The sequence below is a fragment of the Manis javanica genome, chromosome X (genome assembly GCF_040802235.1).
Source record: "Manis javanica isolate MJ-LG chromosome X, MJ_LKY, whole genome shotgun sequence".
In the NCBI taxonomy this organism is placed as follows: Eukaryota; Metazoa; Chordata; class Mammalia; order Pholidota; family Manidae; genus Manis; species Manis javanica.
In genome coordinates this window covers 24,411,261-24,436,719 of record NC_133174.1, presented here as the reverse complement: position 1 = coordinate 24,436,719, position 25,459 = coordinate 24,411,261, and the positions used below count along the sequence as shown (strand labels likewise).

At 38.0% G+C, this 25,459-nt stretch overlaps 1 protein-coding gene across 10 annotated transcripts in view; it reads left to right on the top strand.

Annotated features, from left to right (window-relative positions):
- Positions 1–25,459, top strand: part of DMD (dystrophin) — a 2,259,748-nt gene that overhangs the window by 1,528,179 nt on the left and 706,110 nt on the right. For all 10 annotated transcript variants that reach the window (XM_036992000.2, XM_036992004.2, XM_036992005.2 and 7 more), the window contains one exon: positions 11,535–11,699. In XM_036992000.2, the coding sequence (XP_036847895.2) occupies positions 11,535–11,699 (165 nt within the window). The remainder of the gene's footprint in view (positions 1–11,534; positions 11,700–25,459) is intronic.

The window sequence follows — 25,459 nt, the reverse complement described above, 5'->3', positions numbered from 1 at the left end:
TTCCAAGATCACTGATACATTTACAATATTGGACCTTCCAATTGGTTCCTTCCAACAGAGGAACAAGGTGTATTCCTTTATTTGTTTAGGTTTGCCTTAATCTTTCAGTAATGTTTACAGTTTTCGGGGTAGGACTCTTGCTTTTTGATATAAATTATCAGATTATTCCCTACAAAGGAAAATTTATGGTCCAACAAACATTATAAGACTCTTTATTTTCCAGAACTTTGATAAATAACTTTTAAAAAGCCAATTTAATAGGCAAATGGTTATTTGTACATTATTGCTGTTTTAATTTGCATTTCATTGATTACTTAGTGACTGGACTTTTCTTTTGCTTATTGGCTATTTACATTTTTTGTCAAATTCCTGTTTATATACTTTATCAAGTTTTCCAGTAGATTGTCCATCTCTTTTGATTTATCGGAAGATCTTTTTACATGTAAGAATATCACCTTTTATCTGATAGATGCTGTAAATATTCCCACTTGTTTTTTGTTTTTAATTCTGCTAATTGGCCTAAATTTCTAAATGAACAATACAAATATTATACTTAATACTTTATTCACATTCCTTTCTGCTTCTAAAGGAATTTCCCACACCAATATTTTCTTAGTTCTGTTATAATTAATTTTTTGCACTTAACACTTTAACTTCTCAAAAATATTTTTGCTGTAAGGTATGAAATCAGTATTTAATTATTTCTAAAACAGACATCTCTGTTTATCTTAATATTTAAACTTCTACACATTTGAAATTAAAATTTAGAAATTAAAAGAAAAGGAAGCTAATCTTGTTTGAAATTAGGTCAAGATTTGGCTAGATAAATTAACACATATGGGAACCGAATTTGTCTAATCCTTTTCTTTCACCTCAGGGAGCATGTTGTATGAAGAGTGTGGTTTTATGATACTTAAGAAAGTTATGGGGGAAAATGATGCATATTTTGTGACTGTTTGGATAAGAATATGAAGTAGTAAATATAATAGCAAATTAGTTTAAAACAGAAACTGACACAAAACTTTTATTCTACATCATAAATAATTCACACCTGTTATCTTTTTTCTTTAACTTTTTATTAAGGTATTATTGATATACACTCTTATGAAGGTTTCACATGAAAAAACAATGTGGTTACTACATTTACCCATATTATCATGTCCCCACCCATACCCCAATGCAGTCACTGTCCATCAGTGTAGTAAGATGTCACAGATTCATTGTTTGCCTTCTCTGTGCTACACTGTTTTCCCCATGAACCCCCACACCATGTGTACTAAACATAATACCCCTCAATCCCCATCTCCCTCCCTCCTGATCGGCCCTCCCACACCCTTCCCCTTTGATAACCACTAGTCCCTTCTTGGAGTCTGTGAGTCTGCTGCTATTTTGTTCCTTCAGTTTTGTTTTGTTGTTATACTCCACAAATAAGGGAAATCATTTGGCACTTGTCCTTCTCTGCCTGGCATATTTCACTGAGCATAATATCCTCCAGCTCCATCCATGTTGCAAATGGTAGATTTGTTTTTTTATTTTATTTTATTTTAGTTTATTTTGGTATCAATCTACAATTACAGAAAGAACATTATGTTTACTAGGCTCCCCCCTTCACCAAGTCCCCCCGACATACCCCTTCACAGTCACTGTCCATCTGTGTAGTAAGATGCTGTAAAATCACTACTTGTCTTCTCTGTGTTGCACAGCCCTCCCCGTGCCCCACACACACTATACATGCTAATCGTAATGCCCTCTTTCTTTTTCCCCGCCCTTATCCCTCCCTTCCCACCCATCGTCCCCAGTCCCTTTCACTTTGGTAACTATTAGTCCATTCTTGGGTTCTGTGATTCTGCTGCTGTTTTGTTCCTTCATTTTTCCTTTGTTCTTATACTCCACATATGAGTGAAACCATTTGGTACTTGTTCTTCTCCACTTGGCTTATTTCACTGAGCATAATACCCTCTAGCTCCATCCATATTGTTGCGAACGGTAGGATCTGTTTCTTTCTTATGGCTGAATAGTATTCCATTTGTATATGTACCACATCTTCTTTATCAATTCATCTACTGATGGACACTTAGGTTGCTTCCCTATCTTGGCTATTGTAAATAGTGCTGCAATAAACATAGGGGTGCATATGTCTTTTTGAATCTGAGAAGTTGTATTCTTTGGGTAAATTCCAAGGAGTGGGATTCCCAGGTTGAATAGTATTTCTATTTTTAGATTTTTGAGGAACCTCTATATTGCTTTCCACAATGATTGGACTAGCTTACATTCCCACCAGCAGTGTAGGAGGGTTCCCCTTTCTCCGCATCCTTGCCAGCATTTATTGTTCTTAGTCGTTTCGATGCTGGCCATCCTAACTGGTGTGAGGTGATATCTCATTGTGGTTTTAATTTGCATTTCCCTGATGATTAGTGATGTGGAGCATCTTTTCATGTGTCTGTTGGTCATCTGAATTTCTTCTTTGAAGAATTGTCTCTTCATATTCTCTGCCCATTTTTAATTGGGTTATTTACTTTTTGGGTGTTCAGGCATGTGAGTTCTTTATCTATTTTGGATGTTAACCCCTTGCCAGATATGTCATTTACAAATATATTCTTCCATACTGTAGAATGCCTTTTCTTCTGTTGATGGTGTACTTTGCTGTACAGAAACTTTTTAGTTTGATGTAGCCCCATTTGTTCATTTTTGCTTTTGTTTCCCTTGCTTGAGGAGATGTGTTCAGGAAGAAGTTGCTCATACTTATATTCAGGAGATTTTTGTCTATGTTGTCTTCTGAGAGTTTAATGGTTTCATGACTTACATTCAGGTCTTTGACCCACTTCGAGTTTACTTTTGTGTATGGGGTTAAACAATAATCCAGTTTCATTGCCTTGCATGTAACTGTCCAGTTTTGCCAACACCAGCTGTTAAAGAGGCTGTCATTTCCCCATTGTATGTCTGTGGCATCTTTATCGTATATTAATTGACCATATATGACTGGGTTTATATCAGGGCTCTCTAGTCAGTTTTGGTCTATGGTTCTGTTCTTTTAACAGTACCAAATTATCTTGATTACCGTGGCTTTGTAGTAGAGCTTGAAGTTGGGGAGCATAATACCACCAGCTTTATTCTTCCTTCTCAAGATTGCTTTGGCTATTTGGGGTCTTTTGTGGTTCCATATGAATTTTGAATGATTGTTCATTGAAGAATGCTGTTGGTATTTTGATAGGAATTGCCTTGAATCTGTAGATTGCTTTAGGCAGGATGGCCATTTTGACAATATTAATTCTTCCTATCCATGAGCATGGGATATATTTCCATTTATTCATATCTTCTTTAATTTCTCTCATGAGTGTCTCGTAGTTTTCAGGGTATAGGTCTTTCACTTCCTTGATTAGGTTTATTCCTAGGTATTTTATTCTTTTTGATGCAACTGTGAATGGAATTGTTTTCCTGATTTCTCTTTCTGCTAGTTCATCATTAGTGTATAGGAATGCAACAGATTTCTGTGTATTAATTTTGTATCCTGCAACTTGGCTGAATTCAGATATTAGATCCAGTAGTTTTGGAGTGGATTTTTTAGGGTTTCTTATGTATATCATGTCATCTGCAAACAGGGACAGTTTAACTTCTTCTTGCCAATCTGGATGCCTTTCATTTCTTTCTGTTGTCTGATTGCCATGGCTAGGACCTCCAATACTATGTTGAATAGAAGTGGGGAGAGTGGGCATCCGTGTCTTGTTCCTGATCTTAGAGGAAAAGCTTTCAGCTTCTCACTGTTAAGTATGATGTTGGCTGTGGGTTTATCATATGTGGCCTTTATTATGTTGGGGTACTTGCCCTCTATACCCATTTTGCTGAGAGTTTTTATCAGGAATGGATGTTGAATTTTGTTGAATGCTTTTTCAGCATCTATGGAGATGATCATGTGGTTTTTGTCCTTCTTTTTGTTTATGTGGTGGATGATGTTGAAGGATTTCTGAATGTTGTACTATCCTTGCATCCCTGTAATAAATCCTACTTGATCATGATGGCTGATCTTTTTGATGTATTTTTGAATTTGGTTTGCTAATATTTTGTTGAGCATTTTTGCATCTATGTTCATCAGGGATATTGGTCTGTAATTTTCTTTTTTTGTGGTGTTTTTGCCTGCTTTTCATATTAGAGGGATGCTGGCCTCATAGAATGAGTTTAGAAGTGTTCCCTCTTCTTCTACTCTTTTGAAAACTTTAAGGAGGTTGGGTATTGGGTCTTCACTAAATGTTTGATTAATTCAGTGGTGAAGCCATCTGCTCCAGGTGTTTTGTTCTAAGGTAGTTTTTTGATTACCAATTCAATTTCGTTGCTGGTAATTGGTCTGTTCAGACTTTCTGTTTCTTTCTGGGTCAGCCTTGGAAGGTTATATTTTTCTAGAAAGTTGTCCATTTCTTTTAGGTTATCTAATTTGTTGACATATAATTTTTCACAGTATTCTCTCGTAATTCTTTGTATTTCTGTGGTGTCCGTAGTGATTTGTCTTTTCTCATTTCTGATTCTGTTTATGTGTGTAGACTCTATTTTTTTCTTGATAAGTCTGGCTAGGGGTTTATGTATTTTGTTCATTTTCTCGAAGAACCAGCTCTTGCTTTCGTTGATTCGTTCTATTGTTTTTTACTCCCGATTTTATTTATTTATGCTCTAATCTTTATTGTGTCCCTCCTTCTGCTGACTTTGGACCTCATTTGTTCTTCTTTTTCTAGTTTCATTAATTGTGAGTTTAGAGTGTTCATATGGGATTGTTCTTCTTTCCTGAGGTAGGCCTGTATTGCAATGTTTTCTTTATTGCAATGTGGCCTTTTGCTTTCCTCTTAGCACGGACTTCACTGCATCCCACAGATTTTGCAGTGTTGAATTATTGTTGTCATTTGTCTCCATATATTGCTTGATCTCTGTTTTTATTTGGTCATTGATCCACTGGTTATTTATGAGCATGTTGTAATGCCTCCATATATTTGTGGGAGTTTTTATTTTCTTTGCGTAACGTATTTCTAGTTTCATGCCTTTGTGGTCTGAGAAATGGTTGGTACAATTTCAGTCTTTCTGAATTGACCGAGGCTCTTTTTGTGGCCTAGTTTTTATATGATCTATTCTTGAACAAGTTCCATGTGCACTTCAGAAGAATGTGTATTCTGCTGCTTTTGGGTGTAGAGTTCTGTAGATGTCTGTTAGGTCCATCTGTTCTAGTGTGTTGTTCGGTTCCTCTGTCTCCTTACTTATTTTCTGTCTGGTTGGTCTGTCTTTCAGAGTGAGTGGAGTGTTGGAGTCTCCTAGAATGAATGCATTGCATTCTATTTCCCCTTGTAATTCTGTTAGTATTTGTTTCACATATGTAGGTGATCCTGGGATGTACGCATAGATATTTATAATGGTTGTATCTTCTTGTTGGATTGACCCCTTAATCATTATGTAATGTCCTTCATTGTCTCTTGTGACTTTCTTTGTTTTAAAGTATATTTTGTCTGATACAAGTACTGCAAGTCCTGATTTTTTCTCCCTATTAGTTGCATGAAATATCTTTTTCCATGCTTTCACTTTTAGTCTGTGTGTCTTTGGGTTTAAAGTGAGTCTCTAGTAGGCAGCATGCAAATGGGTCTTGTTTTTTTATCCATTCAGTGATTCTGTGTCTTTTGATTGGTGCATTCAGTCCATTTACATTTAGGGTGATTATCGATAGGTGTGTACTTACTGCCATTGCAGACTTTAGAATCGTGGTTACCAAAGGTTCAATGTTAACTTCCTTTCTATCTAAGCATCTAACTTAATTCACTTAATAAGCTATTACAAACACAATCTAAAGGTTTTTTTTTCTCCTCCTTTTTATTCCTCGTCCATTCTTTATATATAAGGTATCATATTCTGTACTCTGTCCATCCCTTGATTGATTTGGGGGATAGTTGATTTAATTTTGCATTTGCTTAGTAATGAACTGTTCTACTTTCTTTACTGTGGTTTTATTACCTCTGGTGACAGCTATTAAACCTCAGGAACACTTCCATCTATAGTAGTCCCTCCAAAATACACTGTAGAGATGGTTTGTGGGAGGTAAATTCTCTCAGCTTTTGCTTATCTGGAAATTGTTTAATCCCTCCTTTAAATTTAAATGATAATATTGTTGGATAAGGTATTCCTGGTTTAAGGCTCTTCTGCTTCATTGCATTAAATACATCATGCCACTCCCTTCTGGCCTGTAGGTTTCTGCTGAGAAGTCTGATGTTACCCTGATGGGCTTTCCTTTGTATGGGATCTTATTTCTCTCTCTGGCTGCTTTTTATAGTCTGTCCTTATCCTTAATTTTTGCCATTTTAATTACTGTATGTCTTGATGTTGTCTTTCTTGGATCCCTTGTTTTGGGAGATCTGTGTACTCCATGGTCTGAGTGACTATCTTCTTCCCCAGATTGGGGAAGTTTTTCAGCAATTACCTCCCCAAACTCACTCGCTATACCTTTTTCTCTCTCTTCTTCTTCTGTTACTCCTATAGTATGAATATTGTTCCATTTGGATTGGTCACACAGTTCTCTCAGTATTCTTTCATTCTTAGAGATCCTTTTTTCTCTTTGTGCCTCAGTGTCTTTGTATTCCTCTTTTCTAATTTGTATTTCATTTACTGTCATCTCCAGAGTATCTAATCTGTTTTTAATACCCTCCATTGTGCTCTTCAATGCTTGGATCTCCAACCAGAATTCATTCCTGAGTTCTTGAATATTTTTCTGTACCTCCATGAGCATGTTAATGATTTTTATTTTGAAATCCCTTTCAGGAAGATTCATGAGGTTGATTTCATTTTAATCTTTCTCAGGTGTTGTATTCATAATTTTACTTTGAACCAGGTTCCTTGGCATTTCCTATTTGTATATGGCACCCTCTAGTGACCAGAAGCTCCACTCTCTGGAGCTAGTGAGCCCCTGAAGCAATGTCAGGGGTCACCGAGAATTCGTATTCGTGCCTGTGGGTAGGAAAGAGCTGTTTCCTGCTTCCTGGCTGCTATGCCTGTCTCCACTGAATGAACCAGTGGGCCGAGTAGACAAATATAAGCCTCTATGCTTTGTGTTTGTAGTTGCTGTATATGGGGCTTCCCACTGGCTGGCCTAATGCCAGGGTAGGGTTTGCTGGTTTGCGAGCCAGGTGGGAATGGCCAAGAGAAAGGTGCAGTAGGCTGCATATCACAGAGGGGATCCTTCGAGCTGTGTAGCCAGCCAGGGAGCTGGAGCCCCCGAAGATCGAGAAAGTTCCCAACCTGCTGGGCAGAGTGCACCCGGACAATTTTGCTACCTGTCCTTTCTCCTGAGCAGTGAACTCTGTGCAATCCTTGCCCCTTTAGCAGCCCTCTTGCTTTTAGGAAGTCTCTCAGACTGCCCACCTTTCTTTTGTCCCAAAGCAGCCAGATATGGATCCCTGCTTTACACAAGTAGCTAGAATCTCAGTCTCTCCAGGTATTCTGCCTGTCTTAGCTTTCTGACCCCCTAATCATGAGAATACAATGCAAGCACCATGAAATGTAGGTTTGTGCTCCCAGAGCAGATCTCCGGAGTTAGGTATTCAGCAGTCCCCGGCCTCCACTCCCTCCCTGCTCTGTTTCTCTTCCTTACACTGGTGAGCTGGGGTGTGGGAAGGGCTTGGGTCCTGCTGGGTCACGACTTTAGTACATTACCCTGTTCCGTGAGGTTTATTCTTTTCTCCAGGTGTATGCAGGTTGGCGCAGCCCTCTTTCCTGTTGCTCTTTCAGGATTAGTCATATTAGTTATATTTGTGTATTATATGCTGTTTTAGGAGGAAACCTCTGTCTCACCTCTCATGGTGCCATCTTTCCACACCTGTTATCTTATCCATGTACTATACAGAAGCCATCAGTTTCCTGAACACTGTTTTGAGTGGTGGGGAACACAAAAATTATGTGTGAATGTCTCAGATTCCACCCCAGTGTCAACTAAATGATGGTGTGATGAGAAAATAATCAGAAGATTTGGGTCTGATGTCTATAGGTAGGGTATATCCTATTAGAAATTATTTATTATTAAATATATACAGTATAGTTTATCATCCCTGTTTTTTCATCATAAGAAAAGCTAGCAATCTTCCTTTCTAAATTATTTGCAAAGGTAATACATTTATACTTTTCAAAAGTTAAAAACACATAGTGAAAAATCCCCTACCCCATCCATCATCTGCCTTACCATGTACCATGCATTGATTTTACTTCTAGAAATATATCTAAAAGATAAAATCCTAGAAGTAAACATTCTGGGTCAAATGTTATATGCAGTGTATGGATATTGCCAAATTGTATTCCACAAAGGATATATCCATATGTACCTCCCATCAGCCATGTAGAAGAGTCTGTATTTTCACAACCTTGGCAGCATAATGTGCTTTCAGACTTGGATTTTTGTCAGTGCAACAGATGAAATTTTCATCTCTTTCATGACCAAGGCTTAACTTCTTTTTGTATGTTTACATACAAAATCCATTTGTTTTCTTTTTTGTGAACTATCATTAACTTTTGTCCTATTTCTTTTTGGGTTGTTAACCTTTTTTAAAATTAATTTGCAGAAATTCTCTTATGTGTTAGGAAATCAGCTTCTTACCTGAGATTTGAGTTACATATGTTTTGTTTCATAAATTTTCATTTGTCTTTTAAATTTGCCCTTAGTTTTTTTGCATGCAGAATTTTCTGATTTCTATGTAGTCCAATTTGCTTACATTTTTCTCTGTTAATTAAATCTGTTTGACATGAGGATAAAATTACATTTTCTGTATCATTCACTTCCCTGGACATGTATTCTTACCATGAAAAAAAAAAGAAAGTAATCCTGAACTTGGAAATTGTTTGTCATTCATTCAACAAATGTTGATTGAAGGCCTATCATGTGTAGGAACCCAGTTCATGCAGAAATGAAACTCAGGGAAGAAGGTCAATGTAACTAAGAAATGAAATAGTATAAGGTAAATGCTTTGATGGTGGGAAGCCCAAGTCTGTGAGGATGTATCTGATGCAGATACCATACCTAAACTGAGAATTCCTTGTGCCATATAATCTCATGATAAGCTATGATTTCATTCTTCCAGATATTAGTTAAATCTCACCTATTTCACTGTTTTCCATCAGACATCCTTCTTTCTCTATAACCAGGAAGTGATGGGTTGGGTGGATGAGAAGGAAATCAACAGTCTTAATTAAAAGTTACACAGATTTCTGTGCTTATATATGAAGCTTAAATGAAATGTGAACTGTTTTGTGATCAGATATGAATTGGTTCTTAGCTCAATTGTAGAGATTTAAGGAAATGTGATGGCTGTTATCTCCAGTAGTTTCATAGTATAGAGGCTCTCAGATGCTGCAAGTTGAAGCTATAAAGTGCTTTATACATGTACTTGTGAGTAGGAAATAATCCAATAAAAATGAGCTATTTGGATACCTACTGTTAAATTGTGGAAAAGATAAGTTGAAGGCATTAATAAATTGTGTATTCTATACATGGAATTACATTTGTGATATTAACTATCAGTCACACACTCATATACTCATATTCATACTCACACTCACACACACATAAATACAGTATAGCACCATAGATGTCTTTATTGGTTAGAACTCACAAAATACAAATGGGCTTTCATCTACTACTATGTTTACTTGGCTTTATAGCAGAATGCAAGTTAGACAAGGCAGATGCAACATCAAGGTTCATTATTCATGGACAAACATTCTGTGCTACCTGCCCACATTGTTTCCTTTGACTCCTTAACCACACAGGGAAGGGCTGCCAGGGATAAAAATGGATGTTTTTTTCAGGTCACCTTGAGTGGAAGCCACAGCCTCTATTCCCTTCTACCTTTTACACTATTTTAGTCATATATACCCAAGGTCTGTATTCCAACTCAGTTTCCCCAATCCAGATGCAGTTCCCTAAAACCAACAAGGCAGACCCAACATCTTCCCTTCATCTTAAAGTTAGTGTTCCAGGGAAATCTTGTGGGAGCCTAAGGTCATCCAGGCTGGCTCTTAACCCTTTATTCATGTATTTGCATGCATTTTACACAATACATATAAATGTATTTATAACATATTTCAAATACATATTGTGGGCATATAATAAGAGCCTATGTAAAATGCCTTCCTCTATAAATTGTTTGGTTATTTTGTCCATTAATATAACTCCTTTCACCCCACAACTCTTGGGTCCAGTTAAAGAATGCAATGTTCATTAGTAAGTTCTTTTAAAAGTATTTGAACAATTGTTCCAAAGTATGGGGCATTGCTTGGATGATGCATATATTAGTATGCTTATCCAGTTTACTTTTTAAATATTCTGTATTATTATTCATAATACCATGATGTTATATAATAGATGTATATCATAACATTTGTGTTATGACATAATGTAATGTTGTACATTATTTTAATAAAAATAATATCATAAAAGAGTTGCCACTGCAGGTTCACATACTTTATTCACATATACCTGGTTTAGCCCTTGATAATCTGTAGAAAAAGGCTTTGCTCTTGCTTATCCTGGCTCTCTCTATACTCTGAACTTGAGCAGCAGTAATCATTAACATTTAATGACTTTATTGCCACTCAATGTCACAGAGTATTGCTCTGAACTGCTTACAAGGATTACTTTATTTAATCCCTATAGTGGTCCTGTAAAGCAGGTACTGTCATTTTCCCTATTCTATAGAGAATGCATGGACAGTGAAGAAAACGGGGATAACTGCTAGGAAAGAGCCGAACAGGATTTAAAACCAAGCAGCCTAACTCAAGACACCATGATGTTGATACTGCCTCCCAAGTTATTTCATGTTTCTCAACTCTGATGTCATCATTCATTTATAAAATTAGGATAATAATAGTATCTATACCATAGGTTGTTGGGTGGATTAAAGAAGGCAACAAATGTGAAACTTCCAAACATGGTGCTTGGCTCATAGTAAGCAACCATAATCATTCTGTGATATTCGACTCTAATCCCAATGTTCTTTTGCTTCTCATTCCAATCATCCAATCATTTGGTGTTACTTGGTTACTCCAGGACCCGCAAATATAGAGCTCACACAAATGCTTACTGCACCGATTTTCTTTGTACCTTAAAGAATTTCCTTGTACAATTTTCCTTAACGTAAAACCAAGTTAGAAGCAAGTATAAAGTCAGAGTGTCTGGCCTATAATATACAGCACACTATTATGTTTGGTTAAGAGAGTGGTTAAGTGAAGAATACCCTCCTTTACTTTTATTGGTTGCAGTTGTGTATGCATCTGTATGGGGGTGTGTTTTGAATTTCCAACAAAGGCTTATTATCTTTAAATCATAGAATTTTGGGAAAGACTATTAATGATTCTTAGTACATGAATTAAGTTTTAACATGTAACACATGTAAGTAATCAATATCATGCTGTTAAAATACCAAATTATGTAAATTTCAATAATATTTTATAGCAAATAACTTTGGAAAATATTTCCTTTTCCTTTTTTTATTTAAACTATGAAAATCTTCTACATTTTTTTCTTGCAGGTTTCTAGAGACTTACAGGAGAAACAAGGAGAAATTGAGGCTCACCTAAAAGACCTTGGGCAGCTGGAGGAGCAGTTAAATCATCTGCTTCTGTGGCTGTCTCCTATTAGGAATCGGTTGGAAATTTACAATCAACCAAATCAAACAGGACCATTTGACATTAAGGTAGGGACTTTTTGCTTTAAATATTGTTTTCCAAAAGAATGGCAATATCTTTGAACTAATTAAGTTTCCAATTCATTATCATAATCATCATTGTCACAGTACTGATGATGATAATGATGATTATTTGATAAGCATTTTGTTTTTTCTTCCTTCACTTACTAGCAATAATGTACTCATTAAACACATATCACTCGAATGCCTTCATCGTATTTGTTAGTATGATCCATTTTTTTTTTGAGAGGGCATCTCTCATATTTATTGATCAAATGGTTGTTAACAACAATAAAATTCTGTATAGGGGAGTCAGTGCTCAATGCACAATCATTAATCCACCCCAAGCCTAATTTTCATCAGTCTCCAATTTTCTGAAGCATAACGAACAAGTTCTTACATGGTGAACAAATTCTTCCATAGTGAATAAGTTCTTACATGGTGAACAGTACAAGGGCAGTCATCACATAAACTTTCGGTTTTGATCACCCATTATGAACTATAAACAATAAGGTCAAATATAAATATTCATTTTATTTTTATACTTGATTTATATGCGGATCCCACATTTCTCCCATTATTATTATTATTTTTTTTTTTATTTTTAATAAAATGCTGAAGTGGTAGGTAAATGCAAGATAAAGGTAGAAAACATAGTTTAGTGTTGTAAGAGAGCAAATATAGATGATCAGGTCTGTGCCTGTAGACTATGTGTTAATCCAAGCTAGACAAGGGCAATAAAACATCCACGGATGCAGAAGATTTCTGTCAAAACAGGGGGGCTGAGGTTCTAAGCTTCACCTCGTTGGTCCCCAATTTCTCACCTGATGGCCTCCCTGCGACTGTGCCTGTCTTAGATTGTTCCTCCCTTGAGGAATCTTACCCGTCTCTGGCTAACCAGTCATCTTCCGGGGCCATACAGGGAAATGTAAAGTTGGTAAGTGAGAGAGAGGCCATATTGTTTGAAAAGGTTAACTTTTTACTTCTTTGCAGATTTATGCCCTGTGCTTTCTATGCCCAGCATTTGTCTTGAGGTATCTTTACCACTTGGAGGAATTATGATACTCGGTAAATTCGATATGAGGCACGAATTCTATTTAAGGGTTGTAATTAGGAAGGAAGAAGAAAAGCTATAGAAGTAGCAGGTGGAAGAAAACATGGGAAGATTGATTATTTCTTTGACATATCTTCTTGTAGAGTAACTTAAGCATGTATAGGTTTTAAGCTACTAATTAAATTGCGCACACACATTAACATAATAGGAATACAGTTACATAACCAAAGCAGACATATAATTACCAGCCAACTCCAGTGAAACCAAGAAAACCAGTTAGGCATCCTAGGCATTTGTGAAAATTTATCTATCATATGATGGATATTGTCCAACTGCACTTGAACAGTCTGAGAGAAATCAGACAAATTAAAACAACCCATTCCTGGGAATTGTTCACATCCCATATGTTCTTTTAACAGTAGATAGTCTGTAGTTGTAAGATTTTGGAGCGCTACAACTTGCACTTCTCCTAAATCTTGGTTGAGTTCCAACAGTTTAGATCCAGTCAAATTTGTTGTTTTACTGTATGCACAGGCCAGCTTAGATATCTCCTTCTTCATTCCCATGGCAAGTCCAGGAACCGGTGGGATGAATGCAACTACAGCTGTAACAGCGCCTGGATCTTTGTTGAGGTTTTTTGATGATCATCTTCTGGTATGAGTCTTCCAGAGAGTGCTGATGTTGGAAGTTCTTCATATCGTATCTTAGTTCATTTTCTGGGTAGCCAAATTAGGCTTTGATCCTCTGTATAAACACAGACCCTTTGCCCACACTTTGATATGCCCTTTATACCATTGTGTAGAACTCATTGGAGGTCACTACACAGGAACTGCTTTTTTTTTTTAAGAGAAAGGAATATTATAAGAAAAATGTACCTCCATAGCCAATCATCTGACACCTTTTAAGTGATCAAAATTAAGGATATTTAAAGCATGCATTAATCGTTGATTTACAGTTAGTTTTATCCTATCAGGGAGTAATCCCCCTTTTCTTTCTTTTTTTTTGTTATCATTAATCTACACTTACATGAAGAATATTATGTTTGCTAGGCTTTCCCCTATACCAGGTCCCCCCTATAAACCCCTTTACAGTCACTGTCCATCAGCATAGCAAAATGTTGTAGAATCACTACTTGTCTTCTCTGTGTTGTACAGCCCTCCCCTTTCTCCCACCCCCCTGATTATGCATGCTAATCTTAATACCCCCTTCTTCCCCCACTTATCCCTCCCTACCCACCCATCCTCCCCAGTCCCTTTCCCTTTGGTACCTGTTAGTCCATTCTTGGGTTCTGTGATTCTGCTGCTGTTTTGTTCCTTCAGTTTTTACTTTGTTCTTATAATCCACAGATGAGTGAAATCATTTGGTATTTCTCTTTCTCCACTTGGCTTATTTCAGTGAGCATAATACACTCCAGCTCCATCCATGTTGTTGCAAATGGTAGGGTTTGCCCTCTTATCATGGCTGAGTAGTATTCCATTGTGTATATGTACCACATCTTCTTTATCCATTCATCTATCGATGGACATTTAAGTTGCTTCCAGTTCTTGGCTATTGTAAATAGTGCTGTGATAAACATAGGGTACATCTGTCTTTCTCAAACTGGATTGCTACATTTTTAGGGTAAATTCCTAGGAGTGGAATTCCTGGGTCAAATGGTAGGTCTGTTTTGAGCATTTTGATGAACCTCCATACTGCTTTCCACAATGGTTGAACTAATTTACATTCCCACCAGCAGTGTAGGAGGGTTCCCCTTTCTCCACAGCCTCGCCAACATTTGTTGTTGTTTGTCTTTTGGATGGCAGCCATCCTTACTGGTGTGAGATGATGCCTCATTGTAGTTTTAGTTTGCATTTCTCTGATAATTAGCAATGTGGAGCATCTTTTCATGTGTCTGTTGGCCATCTGTATTTCTTTTTTGGAGAACTGTCTGTTCAGTTCCTCTGCCCATTTTTTAATTGGGTTATTTGTTTTTTGTTTGTTGAGGCGTGTGAGCTCTTTATATATTTTGGACGTCAAGCCTTTTTTGGATCTGTCATTTACAAATACATTCTCCCATACTGTAGGGTTCCTTTTTGTTATATTGATGGTGTCTTTTGCTGTACAGAAGCTTTTCAGCTTGATATAGTCCCAGTTTTTCATTTTTGCTATTGTTTTCCTTGCCCGGGGAGATATGTTCAAGAAGAGGTCACTCATGTTTATGTCTAAGAGGTTTTTGCCTATGTTTTTTTCCAAGAGTTTAATGGTTTCATGACTTACATTCAGGTCTTTGATCCATTTTGAGTTTACTTTTGTATATGGGGTTAGACAATTGTCCAGTTTCATTCTCCTACATGTAGCTGTCCAGTTTTGCCAGCACCATCTGTTGTAGAGACTGTCATTTTGCCATTGTATGACCATGGCTCCTTTATCAAATATTAATTGACCATATATGTCTGAGTTAATGTCTGGAGTCTCTAGTCTGTTCCACTGGTCTGTGGCTCTGTTCTTGTGCCAGTACCAAATTGGCTTGATTACTATGGCTTTATAGTAGAGCTTGAAGTTGGGGAGTGAGATCCTCCCTACTTTATTCTTCTTTTTCAGGATTGCTTTGGTTATTCAGAGTCTTTGGTGTTTCCATATGAATTTTTGAATTATTTGTTCCAGTTCATTGAAGAATGTTGCTGGTAGTTTGATAGGGATTGCATCAAATCTGTATATTGCTTTAGGCAGGATGGCCATTTTGACGCTATTAATTCTTCCTAGCCACGAGCATGGGATGAGTTTCCATTTGTTAGTGTCCCCTTTAGTTTCTCTTAAGAGTGACTTGTAGTTTCCAGAGTATAAGTCTTTCACTTCTTTGGTTAGGTTTATTCCTAGGTATTTTATTCTTTTTGATGCAATTGTGAATGGAGTTGTTTTCCTAATTTCTCTTTCTGTTGGTTCATTGTTAGTGTATTGGAGAGCCACAGATTTCTGTGTGTTGATTTTGTATCCTGCAACTTTGCTGTATTCCGATATCAGTTCTAGTAGTGTTGGGGTGGAGTCTTTAGGTTTTTTATGTACAATATCAGGTCATCTGCAAATAGTGACAGTTTAACCTCTTCTTTACCAATCTGGATTCCTTGTATTTCTTTGTTTTGTCTGATTGCTGTGGCTAGGACCTCCAGTACTATGTTAAATAACAGTGGGGAGAGTGGGCATCCCTGTCCAGTTCCCGATCTCAGAGGAAAAGTTGTTCAGTATAATGTTGGCTGTGGATTTATCATAAATGGCCTTTATTATGTTGAGGTACTTGCCCTCTATTCCCATTTTGCTGAGAGTTTTTATCATGAATGGATGTTGAATTTTGTCAAATGCTTTTTCAGCATCTATGGAGATGATCATGTGGTTTTTGTCTTTCTTTTTGTTTATGTGGTGGATGATGTTGATGGATTTTCGAATGTTGTACCATCCTTGCATCCCTGGGATGAATCCTACTTGGTCATAGTGTACGATCCTTTTGATGTATTTTTGAATTTGGTTTGCTAATGTTTTGTTGAGCATTTCTGCATCTACGTTCATCAGGGATATTGGTCTGCAGTTTTCTTTTTTGGTGGGGTCTTTGCCTGGTTTTGGTATTAGGGTGATGTTGGCTTCATAGAATGAGTTTGGGAGTATTCCCTCCTCTTCTATTTTTTGGAAAACTTTAAGTAGAATGAGTATTATGTCTTCTCTGTATGTCTGATAAAATTCTGAGGTGAATCCATCTGCCCCGGGGGTTTTGTTCTTTGGTAGTTTTTTGATTACTGCTTCAATTTCATTGCTGATAATTGGTCTGTTTAGATTTTCTGTTTCTTTCTGGGTCAGTCTTGGAAGGTTGTATTTTTCTAGGAAGTTGTCCATTTCTCCTATGTTTCCCAGCTTGTTAGCATATAGGTTTTCATAGTACTCTCTAATAATTCTTTGTATTTCTGTGGGGTCCGTCATGATTTTTCCTTTCTCGTTTCTGATTCTGTTTATGTGTGTTGACTCTTTTTTCCTCTTAATAAGTCTGACTAGAGGCTTATCTATTTTGTTTATTTTCTTGACATACCAGCTCTTGGTTTCATTGATTTTTGCTATTGTTTTATTATCCTCAATTTTATTTATTTCTTCTCTGATCTTTATTATGTCCCTCCTTCTGCTGACCTTAGGCCTCATTTGTTCTTCTTTTTCCAATTTCGATAATTGTGACATTAGACCATTCATTTGGGATTGTTCTTCCTTCTTAAATATGCCTGCATTGCTATATACTTTCCTCTTAAGACTGCTTTTGCTGTATCCCACAGTAGTTGGGGCTTTGTGTTGTTGTCGTTCGTTTCCATATATTGCTGGATCTCCATTTTGTTTTGGTCATTGATCCATTGATTATTTAGGAGCGTGTTGTTAAGCCTCCATGTGTTTCTGAGCCTTTTTGCTTTCTTTGTACAGTTTATTTCTAGTTTTATGCCTTACTGTTCTGAAAAGTCGGTTGGTAGGAATTCAATCTTTTGGAATTTACTGAGGCTCTTTTTGTGGCCTAGTATGTGGTCTATTCTGGAGAATGTTCCATGTGCACTTGAGAAGAATGTGTATCCTGTTGCTTTTGGATGTAGAGTTCTGTAGTTGTCTATTAGGTCCATCTGTTCTAGTGTGTTGTTCAGTGCCTCTGTGTCCTTACTTATTTTCTGTCTGGTGGATCTGTCCTTTGGAGTGAGTGGTGTGTTGAAGTCTCCCAGAATGAATGCATTGCATTCTATTTCCTCCTTTAGTTCTGTTATTATTTGTTTCACATTTGTTGGTGCTCCTGTATTGGGTGCATATATATTTATAATGGTTATATCCTCTTGTTGGAGTGAGCCTTTATCATTATGTAATGTCCTTCTTTATCTTTTGTTACTTTCTTTATTTTGAAGTCTGTTTTGTCTGATACTAGAATTGCAACACCTGCTTTTTTCTCTCTGATGTTTGCATGAAATATCTTTTTCCATCCCTTGACTTTAAGTCTGTGCATGTCTTTGGGTTTAAGGTGAGTCTCTTGTAAGCAGCATATGGATGGATCTTGCTTTTTTATCCATTCTGTTACTCTGTGTATTTTGATTGGTGCATTCAGTCCATTTACATTTAGGGTGATTATTGAAAGGTATGTACTTATTGCCATTGCAGGCTTTAAGTTTGTGGTTACCAAAGGTTCAGGGTTAGCTTCTTTACTCTCTTACTGTCTAACTTAACTTGTTTGTTGAGCTATTATAAACATGATCTGATGATTCTTTATTTCTCTCCCTTCTTATTCCTCCTCCTCCCTTCTTCATATGTTGGGTGTTTTTTTCTGTGCTCTTTTTAGGAGTGCTCCCATCTAGAGCAGTCCTTGTAGGATGCCCTGTAGAGATGGTGTGTGAGAGGCAAATTCCCTCAACTTTTGCTTGTCTGGGAATTGTTTAATCCCTCCATCATATTTAAATGATAATTGTGCTGGATACAGTAGTCTTGGTTCGAGGCCCTTCTGTTTCATTGCATTAAGTATATCATGCCATTCTCTTCTGGCCTGTAGGGTTTCTGTTGAGAAGTCTGATGATAGCCTGATGGGTTTTCCTTTGTAGGTGACCTTTTTTTTTCTCTCTGGCTGCCTTTAATACTTTGCCCTGTCTTTGATCTTTGCCATTTTAATATGTGTCTTGGTGTTGCCCTCCTTGGATCCCTTGTCATGGGAGTTCTGTGTACCCCTGTGGTCTGAGAGGCCATTTCCTCCCCTAGTTTGGGGAAGTTTTCAGCAATTATTTCTTCAAAGACACTTTCCCTTTTTCCTCTCTTTTCTTCTTCTGGTACCCCTATAATGTGGATATTGTTCCATTTCGATGGGTCACTCAGCTCTCTTAGAATTCTTTCATTCCTGTAAATCCTTTTATCTCTCTCTGCATCAGCTTCTCTGTGTTCCTGTTCTCTGTTTTCTAGTCCATTAATGGTCTCTTGCATCTCATTCATTCTGTTTTGAAGTCCTTCCAGAGCTTGTTTTATTTCTGTATTCTCCTTCCTTAGTTCCTGCATATTTCTCTGCAAGTCCATCAGGATGGTTATGACTTTTGTTTTGAATTCTTTTTCAGGAAGACTGGTTAAATCTATCTCCCCAGGTTCCTTCTCAGGGGAAGATGTAGCAGATGCTGATGCTGTCTGGGTTAGTCTTGTCTGGATCATATTTTTTTGCCTTTTCATGTTGATAGGTGTTATTGACTGTCAGCTGGGGGGGCCAAACTTTCCACTTGCTACTGGCCTTTCTTTACTGGGACAACTGCGACCCCTAGTGGCTTGTGTTGGGTAATTGCGTGTAGACTGGGTCTTTGTGTCTTGCCCTGCCAGTATGGAGGAAGCTCCCTTTCTGAGGGCATGGCCAGCGTTAGGCTGTTTCTCTGCTTTCGCCTCGCCCCGGTGGGGTAATGGACGGGGTCTTTTTGGCTGTTTACCTCCGTGAGGGATCTCAGAGCTGTTGCCCAGGGGATTAGTGCGCCCAGTTTTCCCTGTAATTTCCAGCTACTGCACTGTGACCTGTGTTGTTTCTGTCCAGCTGTTGCGCCCCTGTCCCTTTAAGACTTTCAAAAAGCACTCGCTTTTCTTTGTCCCAGGGGCATCAGGTTCAGGACCTGCTCACCACTCCTGCTGCCCTGTTTCCCTAGTATCCAGGACCCCACGCATGCACTGTGTCTGCGCTCTGGTGCGGGTGGCTAGGGCTGGGTGTTTAGCCATCCTGGGCTCCCTCTCCCTCCCCGCTCCGACTCCTATCCTCCTGCTGGGAGCTGGGGGGAGGTGTGCTCGGGTCCCGCCGGGCCAGGGCTTGTATCTTACCCCTTTCACCAGGCGCTGGGCGCTCGCACGTATGGATGTAGTCTGGCTGTTGTCCTGTGTCTTCTGGTCTCTCTTTTAGGATTAGTTGTATTTGTTGTGTTTTCAAGAATATATGCTTTTGGGAGGAGATTCCCACTGTCCTACTCACGCCGCCATGTTGACTCTGCCTCCCAGTATGATCCATTTTTGATCCTTAATTTAATTATACTTAATATGTTTATAGACTCCTTATCTAAAACTGAAGTTGTTTAGAAGATTAGGTGCTTACAAAATAAAGTATTAGCTCTTTAGTAGACATTATAAAACCCTCTCAGACTCCAGTTTACCTTTCTGTCCTGTTATTCTGCCAACAACCTACCTTATGTTCTAGCCACACAAATTATGTATTATCTTTATATGCAAGGGGTTTCATGCCATGTCTGTGTTGTTGATTCTCTCTCTTCATTAAATGACTTCTCTTTTAGCATGATGAATTTTCCTCCATCCTTCAAGACTGAATTCAGTGCCATTACTTCTTCAAAGCTTTCTTCCATACCTTGAGAATCCTAAAACGCTCTTCTAGAATTTCTTATAAGCCTCTCTATCCATCTCCTACATTCTTTGTATTTAATTTACACTTAAAGTTTATAGACCTCTATTTACCTCATCACACTGTTCTTTGAATGCACAGGATATCTTCTTACTTAACTTTCACTCATTTCTGAACACCGCCATCCCAGCGCCAGTGTATGGTGGGTACTTGTTAGTATTTTTAAATTGATGAATAAAGATAGTAACAAAGCACCAGAATGGTAATGAGATGCTGCAGGTAAGTCTAGGGCTCCAGACAGACATGCCAACTGGACACCACCAGCTCCTCCTTTCAGTGTCCATGTATACACTGATTGTTCCTATATTTTCTTCCTTCCCAAGAGCATATTCCAAGAACTTGTCCCAACTTGATGCCCTGTTTTGTGTCTCCTATGGCCCAACAACATTAATTAGCCAATCAAATAAACCAATTCATATGAAAGTACAACCTACTAATTAATATAATGATGGGCAATTTCAGACTAAATAAAGTAACATGTTTGAGTAAGGTATTTCTTTTAATTCATTTACCCAAATTATTCAATTACCTTCCAGGATTATAACAAATTAGTATTTTAATCTCTAGCTGCTTGCTGGTTTGCTCGGAGATGAAGCAAGGATAAAAAGAAGAGTGAGGATCTTCTAGTGAAGATAAGGTAAAAGTTCAGTAAAAATGGGCTGCAGGTGAGGAGAGAGAGACAGGTTTGATAGAACTAGCAGGAGTTATATTTGCAAAGTACACGCCACTAGTCTTACCTTATCTCTTCCTGATGCTTATTGCTACCATTCTGATAGCTATCCCCAAGAGCAGATGATAATTGTGTAAATCGTGGGAAGACATCACTCCACCAGTGCAAAACCCAGGCTGCTCTACTGGTGGCATGGTCTTCGGTGCAGTCTTATGGTTAACCTCAACTCACAAGAGGCATTACCCGGAATAAACTTAGTTAGCTTTAAGAAAGTGTGCAAGACAGGTAACCACACTGCCTGCACAGTGATGGTGCAGTGGAGGTCTTGGCACCAAGGCATGGCTTCTGATGCACTAGTTACCCTGACTTTGGGTCACTTGTGCTCACAGAAACAAGACTGGGTGAGCACAAAGCCCCATCGTCACCCAAGGAAGCCATCAGTTCTGGGCCCACCTAGCTTGCACATAGCATCCTCAGAGCTGTTTGACTGGTGCCCATCCTCCAGTACAACTGCATCTCTTCATTCTTGATCTTTCATTACTCAGTAAATAATCTCAACAAAGAAGTGTAGCTACTTGGTCCAATAGACAATGAACTCAGTCAGATTCTCAGATCGAGCATATTCTTAAATGTTTCTTGATTGTGTATTGCAAAGAGGAAAAGCCACCAACTTTTTGCTCCCAACCAGGAATAGTTTTTTGTAACTCACAGACAAAACTGCCTCCCTTTATTTTAAGTATAAATTCCATTAAAATATGCTTTTTTTGCCAAAACAATGAAAAGTACGTCAGTGTTAGCTATCTATAGACATGGAATATATTTAAGAGAAAAGATTACACCGTCCTCTGATACAAATGAATGCTGTTGACTAAACCAAAGAGAGTTTAGTCCTGGCCTTGTGCCCCTGAGAATGGTTCCCAAATATTGAAAACTTGCGCTGGGCTTTATCCATGGCCCATAGGTTCCTGCCAAATGCATCCCTGCTGATGGGAGGGAAAGCCACTCTCAGCTGTGTTAATCACTTTCCTTTATCAAAGCTACAAGTCACCACTCTCACTGCTGTGTGGAGTTTCAGAGAGTCATGATATTTGCCTCCTGCAGCTTGGTTTAAATCACTGAGGGAAGAGGCAGCTGCTTTTTTCCTGGCAATAAAACTCCTTGGCTTCACTCCTCTATGCATATTCTGAGTCTTTCATCTCTGGAGTGCAGATTTCAAAAATATTCCTTTATCCTTTTTCTTCTGCCTGTGGCTGTATCCAAGGCAGAAAAAAAAATAATAAAATCATATCAAAATCATATATATGATGACTTGAGAGAGTCTTCCAATAATTCTCAGACCCCTATCTTGTAATCAGGAAATAGTGACCTGTGTGAATAATTTACTAACTTAACTACTTCTTTATTTCTTTTTGTCTAGCTTCTATCTATATCACTATCTAATAAATGATTTATTGAGATTACACAGAGTTCTTCTGCTATAAGATATGTGATTTTAGTCTGTACAACTTGTTGTAGCCCTCTGCTTAAAGAGATTAACCTCTTCTGTTCCTAGCTGAAGAAAAGTGGGAAAATGGACTTAACTATAAATGATTGGAAACCAAAAATAGTTTTAAACAGTTTTGAGGACATGACCATTTTTTTAAATGTAGAGAAAGAAGCACTTTTTAAAAATCTTAAGAATGAGTTCATGCAAATTAAGTCAACATGCACACAGCCTCCATTTCCTAAATTTAAGTAAATTTCCTTTGGCCATGGTAGTCATGGCTACCTCTGAAACAAAGCCTAAGGCCTTGCCATCCAGGGCATTTGTTTTCTCTGGTCAAATTCTGAACACCTGTTAGAAAAATATGTAATACCCTCTGTGAGCATCAGTGTTGCCTGCTTGGCACTTCAAGCTTATTGATGAACTGCAGCTAGCTGTGTAATGAAACCCAAATAAAAAAAGCCTTGAGGGCTCTGTTCTAATATATTGTTTATGCTGGAGTGAAAATTGACTGCACATCGCTTGGTTTGTGCAATTTACTCCCGAGATATTCCTATTCAGGAAATCCTGCAAATAGCAATATTCATCTTGAAAATCGCCTCACAGAACCCTTAGCAAGCTGAGAAACATAATCAATGAGATAGTGATGTAGAGGGTGAAAATTAGGCGTAATCACAGCCCTCTCCCATCCGTCAAGCCCAGTAGAAGGCATGCCTTTGAATTTTGATTTTCAAATGTACTCTCAATTTAGACATAAAATATGTTGATTTCAGATTTCAGAAATGATAATTGAATGCGAAAAACCAGAGACCAGTTAAAATTTCTGAAAAGGGTCTTATGTTTTTAATCTTTAATGAGTACTTTTAATGATGAGCTGGAAGTGTACTTTTTATCTGACATAAAGCTGCCTAACTACTGCTTTCCAAACTTTTCATTGAAATATAAGGTGAAGGGGGACCCACATAATTCTATACTAAGTCTTCGTGACTAAAATACTTTCATATTGATGACAGGGAGGGTTTTTCCTTGCCTCAAGAATGACTTTCCTTCTGTGGCCTATAAATAAACAGGACATACTGCTCTGCCAGCTCCTTCCTACCATGTACAAAACTTAATCACCCATAATGTCAAATCCACAGTGAAAACTACCAAAGGATACAACTGTAGTGACTGAGTGATACAGTTCGTGAACACCAAAATCATTCTCTGCATGTGTTCATGTTGCTATGAGTGTTGTCAAAAGAATAATTGTATCAGATAACTTAATAGGCAAAGAAGACTTCATTCAAGACTGTTGAAATATGGAAAAGAGATTGAACTCAACTCCACTGAAATAAAAGACAGGAAAGACTGGATGACCTAGTGAAAAAGTGCTGGAGGACATTGGGGGAAGTTTGGTCAATGTGATTAGGACATCTGTGTTTGCTAGTTGTCACTGATTGAAGGTGAGCTATAGTCCTCCCACAGAGACTGGGAGATAGGGTGCTGTCTTTTCTGATATTTACATTTCAAAGGAATGGCTCTCAGGTCCTAAAAACTATGTTCCTGGGTTGTAGAACGTCTCTCCTCAAAGAGGGGAGAGAAGGAATTTACAATTGAAAGTTTTCTAAAGTAAATGTGCCAAGAAAAGAGAGATCAGGCCTATAATCAGGAAGAAACCTGTCTAAAGTTTAGGGAAGCCAAGGAAAATGTCAAAGCCATCTTTGTCAGCCCTCTCTTTTGTTCAAGGAAAATCAGGTTTCCCAATAAACAACTAGGAAAGCTAGTCCATGTAGTTTCAGAAGCTTTCTGTTGTTTAAATACTGGTTGAACTGACTCTGAGACTTTATAATAGAGGATATTTGCTGGATGGTGTGAGCAATCAGGTAATTAATGAGGCAAATTTTCTGTGGAAGTAAGAAGAAAAGCAAAGATTAATGGTTGGAACAGATTATAAACCCAGTTTCTGAGTCCAGAGGGCAGCCAACAAGGAAGAGTCCTAGAAGTTGAACTAGAAACATCTTTACATGATAGAGTAAGGATGGAGTGGCCATTTGATGACAGTTTGAATGTTTTTGGTGATGGCACAGACATCAGAGAGGTATTGGTAAGATTGTCCAGTCATAGTTATTGCCAGGAGCAGGACATGAAAGACTGTGGGTTTTCCAGTGAACTTCCTGAGTGGCTGTGGGTAAAATTGCAATATTTCCAGAACCTCTCACCTGGTCTTAGTCCATCTCCATATCGATAGGTGTTTCAAAGGGGTTGAGAGCAAGCACGCACCTGGACTGGAGAGGTTTGGTGGGGTCTTTGGAGCCAGGTTGCAAGAGGCACAGGCGAGCAGGAGTAAATGACTGCTTGTAAGCAATAAACGGGTATCTCCCACTTTATTTCTCCCTTTGACTGATTTCAACTGCAAAGGTTTATTTGCCCTGGGCTGGGAACACATTTTCCTCCTGGAGTTACAAGGGGCCCACACTGCATCAACTTCAGGCATGAAGGTTGTCCATATGTGATTTGTGCTGAATAATCCTTTGAAGTATATTATCAGGTTGTCCAACTTCAGCTTTCTGGGCTTCTTTAGATCTTTGGGGGCAAGTTGAACTACAAGACAATCTACAGTCTCAATAAGGATCTGGGAGGTCAGCTTTTAGTCCCTAATGCTGCCAAGTCAGAAGAATAGGACAAAAGTAGGAAACATTAGTTCAGAGAGTTGCAGCCAGATATCGATGGGAAAAAAAAAGGTGAAAATTTGGTAAGGACTGACAAAATGTATAAGATAGCAGGATTCAGTCTAGTTTATAGGTAGGTAGAAAAATCTTCTAGATTGCAAAAAAAGGGAAAATAGCTCAAAAGCAATGAACAAGACTAGATAGAATCTGACAACCCATAAGGCTATAGTTTTCTATTGATAGATAAAGTTTTTCTCTATGGTCACCTCCCTTTTCATCTAAGATACTCAGAAGAAAATTATCTTCTTGACAAAATAAGGCTGGGCTGTTTATTTACATAGGGACAGCAAGGATAGTAGTTGACCACACAGGCCTTTTAAAATTTGTTTTTCTGAAGGATTTCATAAAGAATTTCAGATGTGACTTTTAAAAGCCTCACAGAGTTAAGAAGCCAAGGCAAGAACTTGCCATCAGTTCTACCTGCAGTACATACTGATTGGGGTGAATTC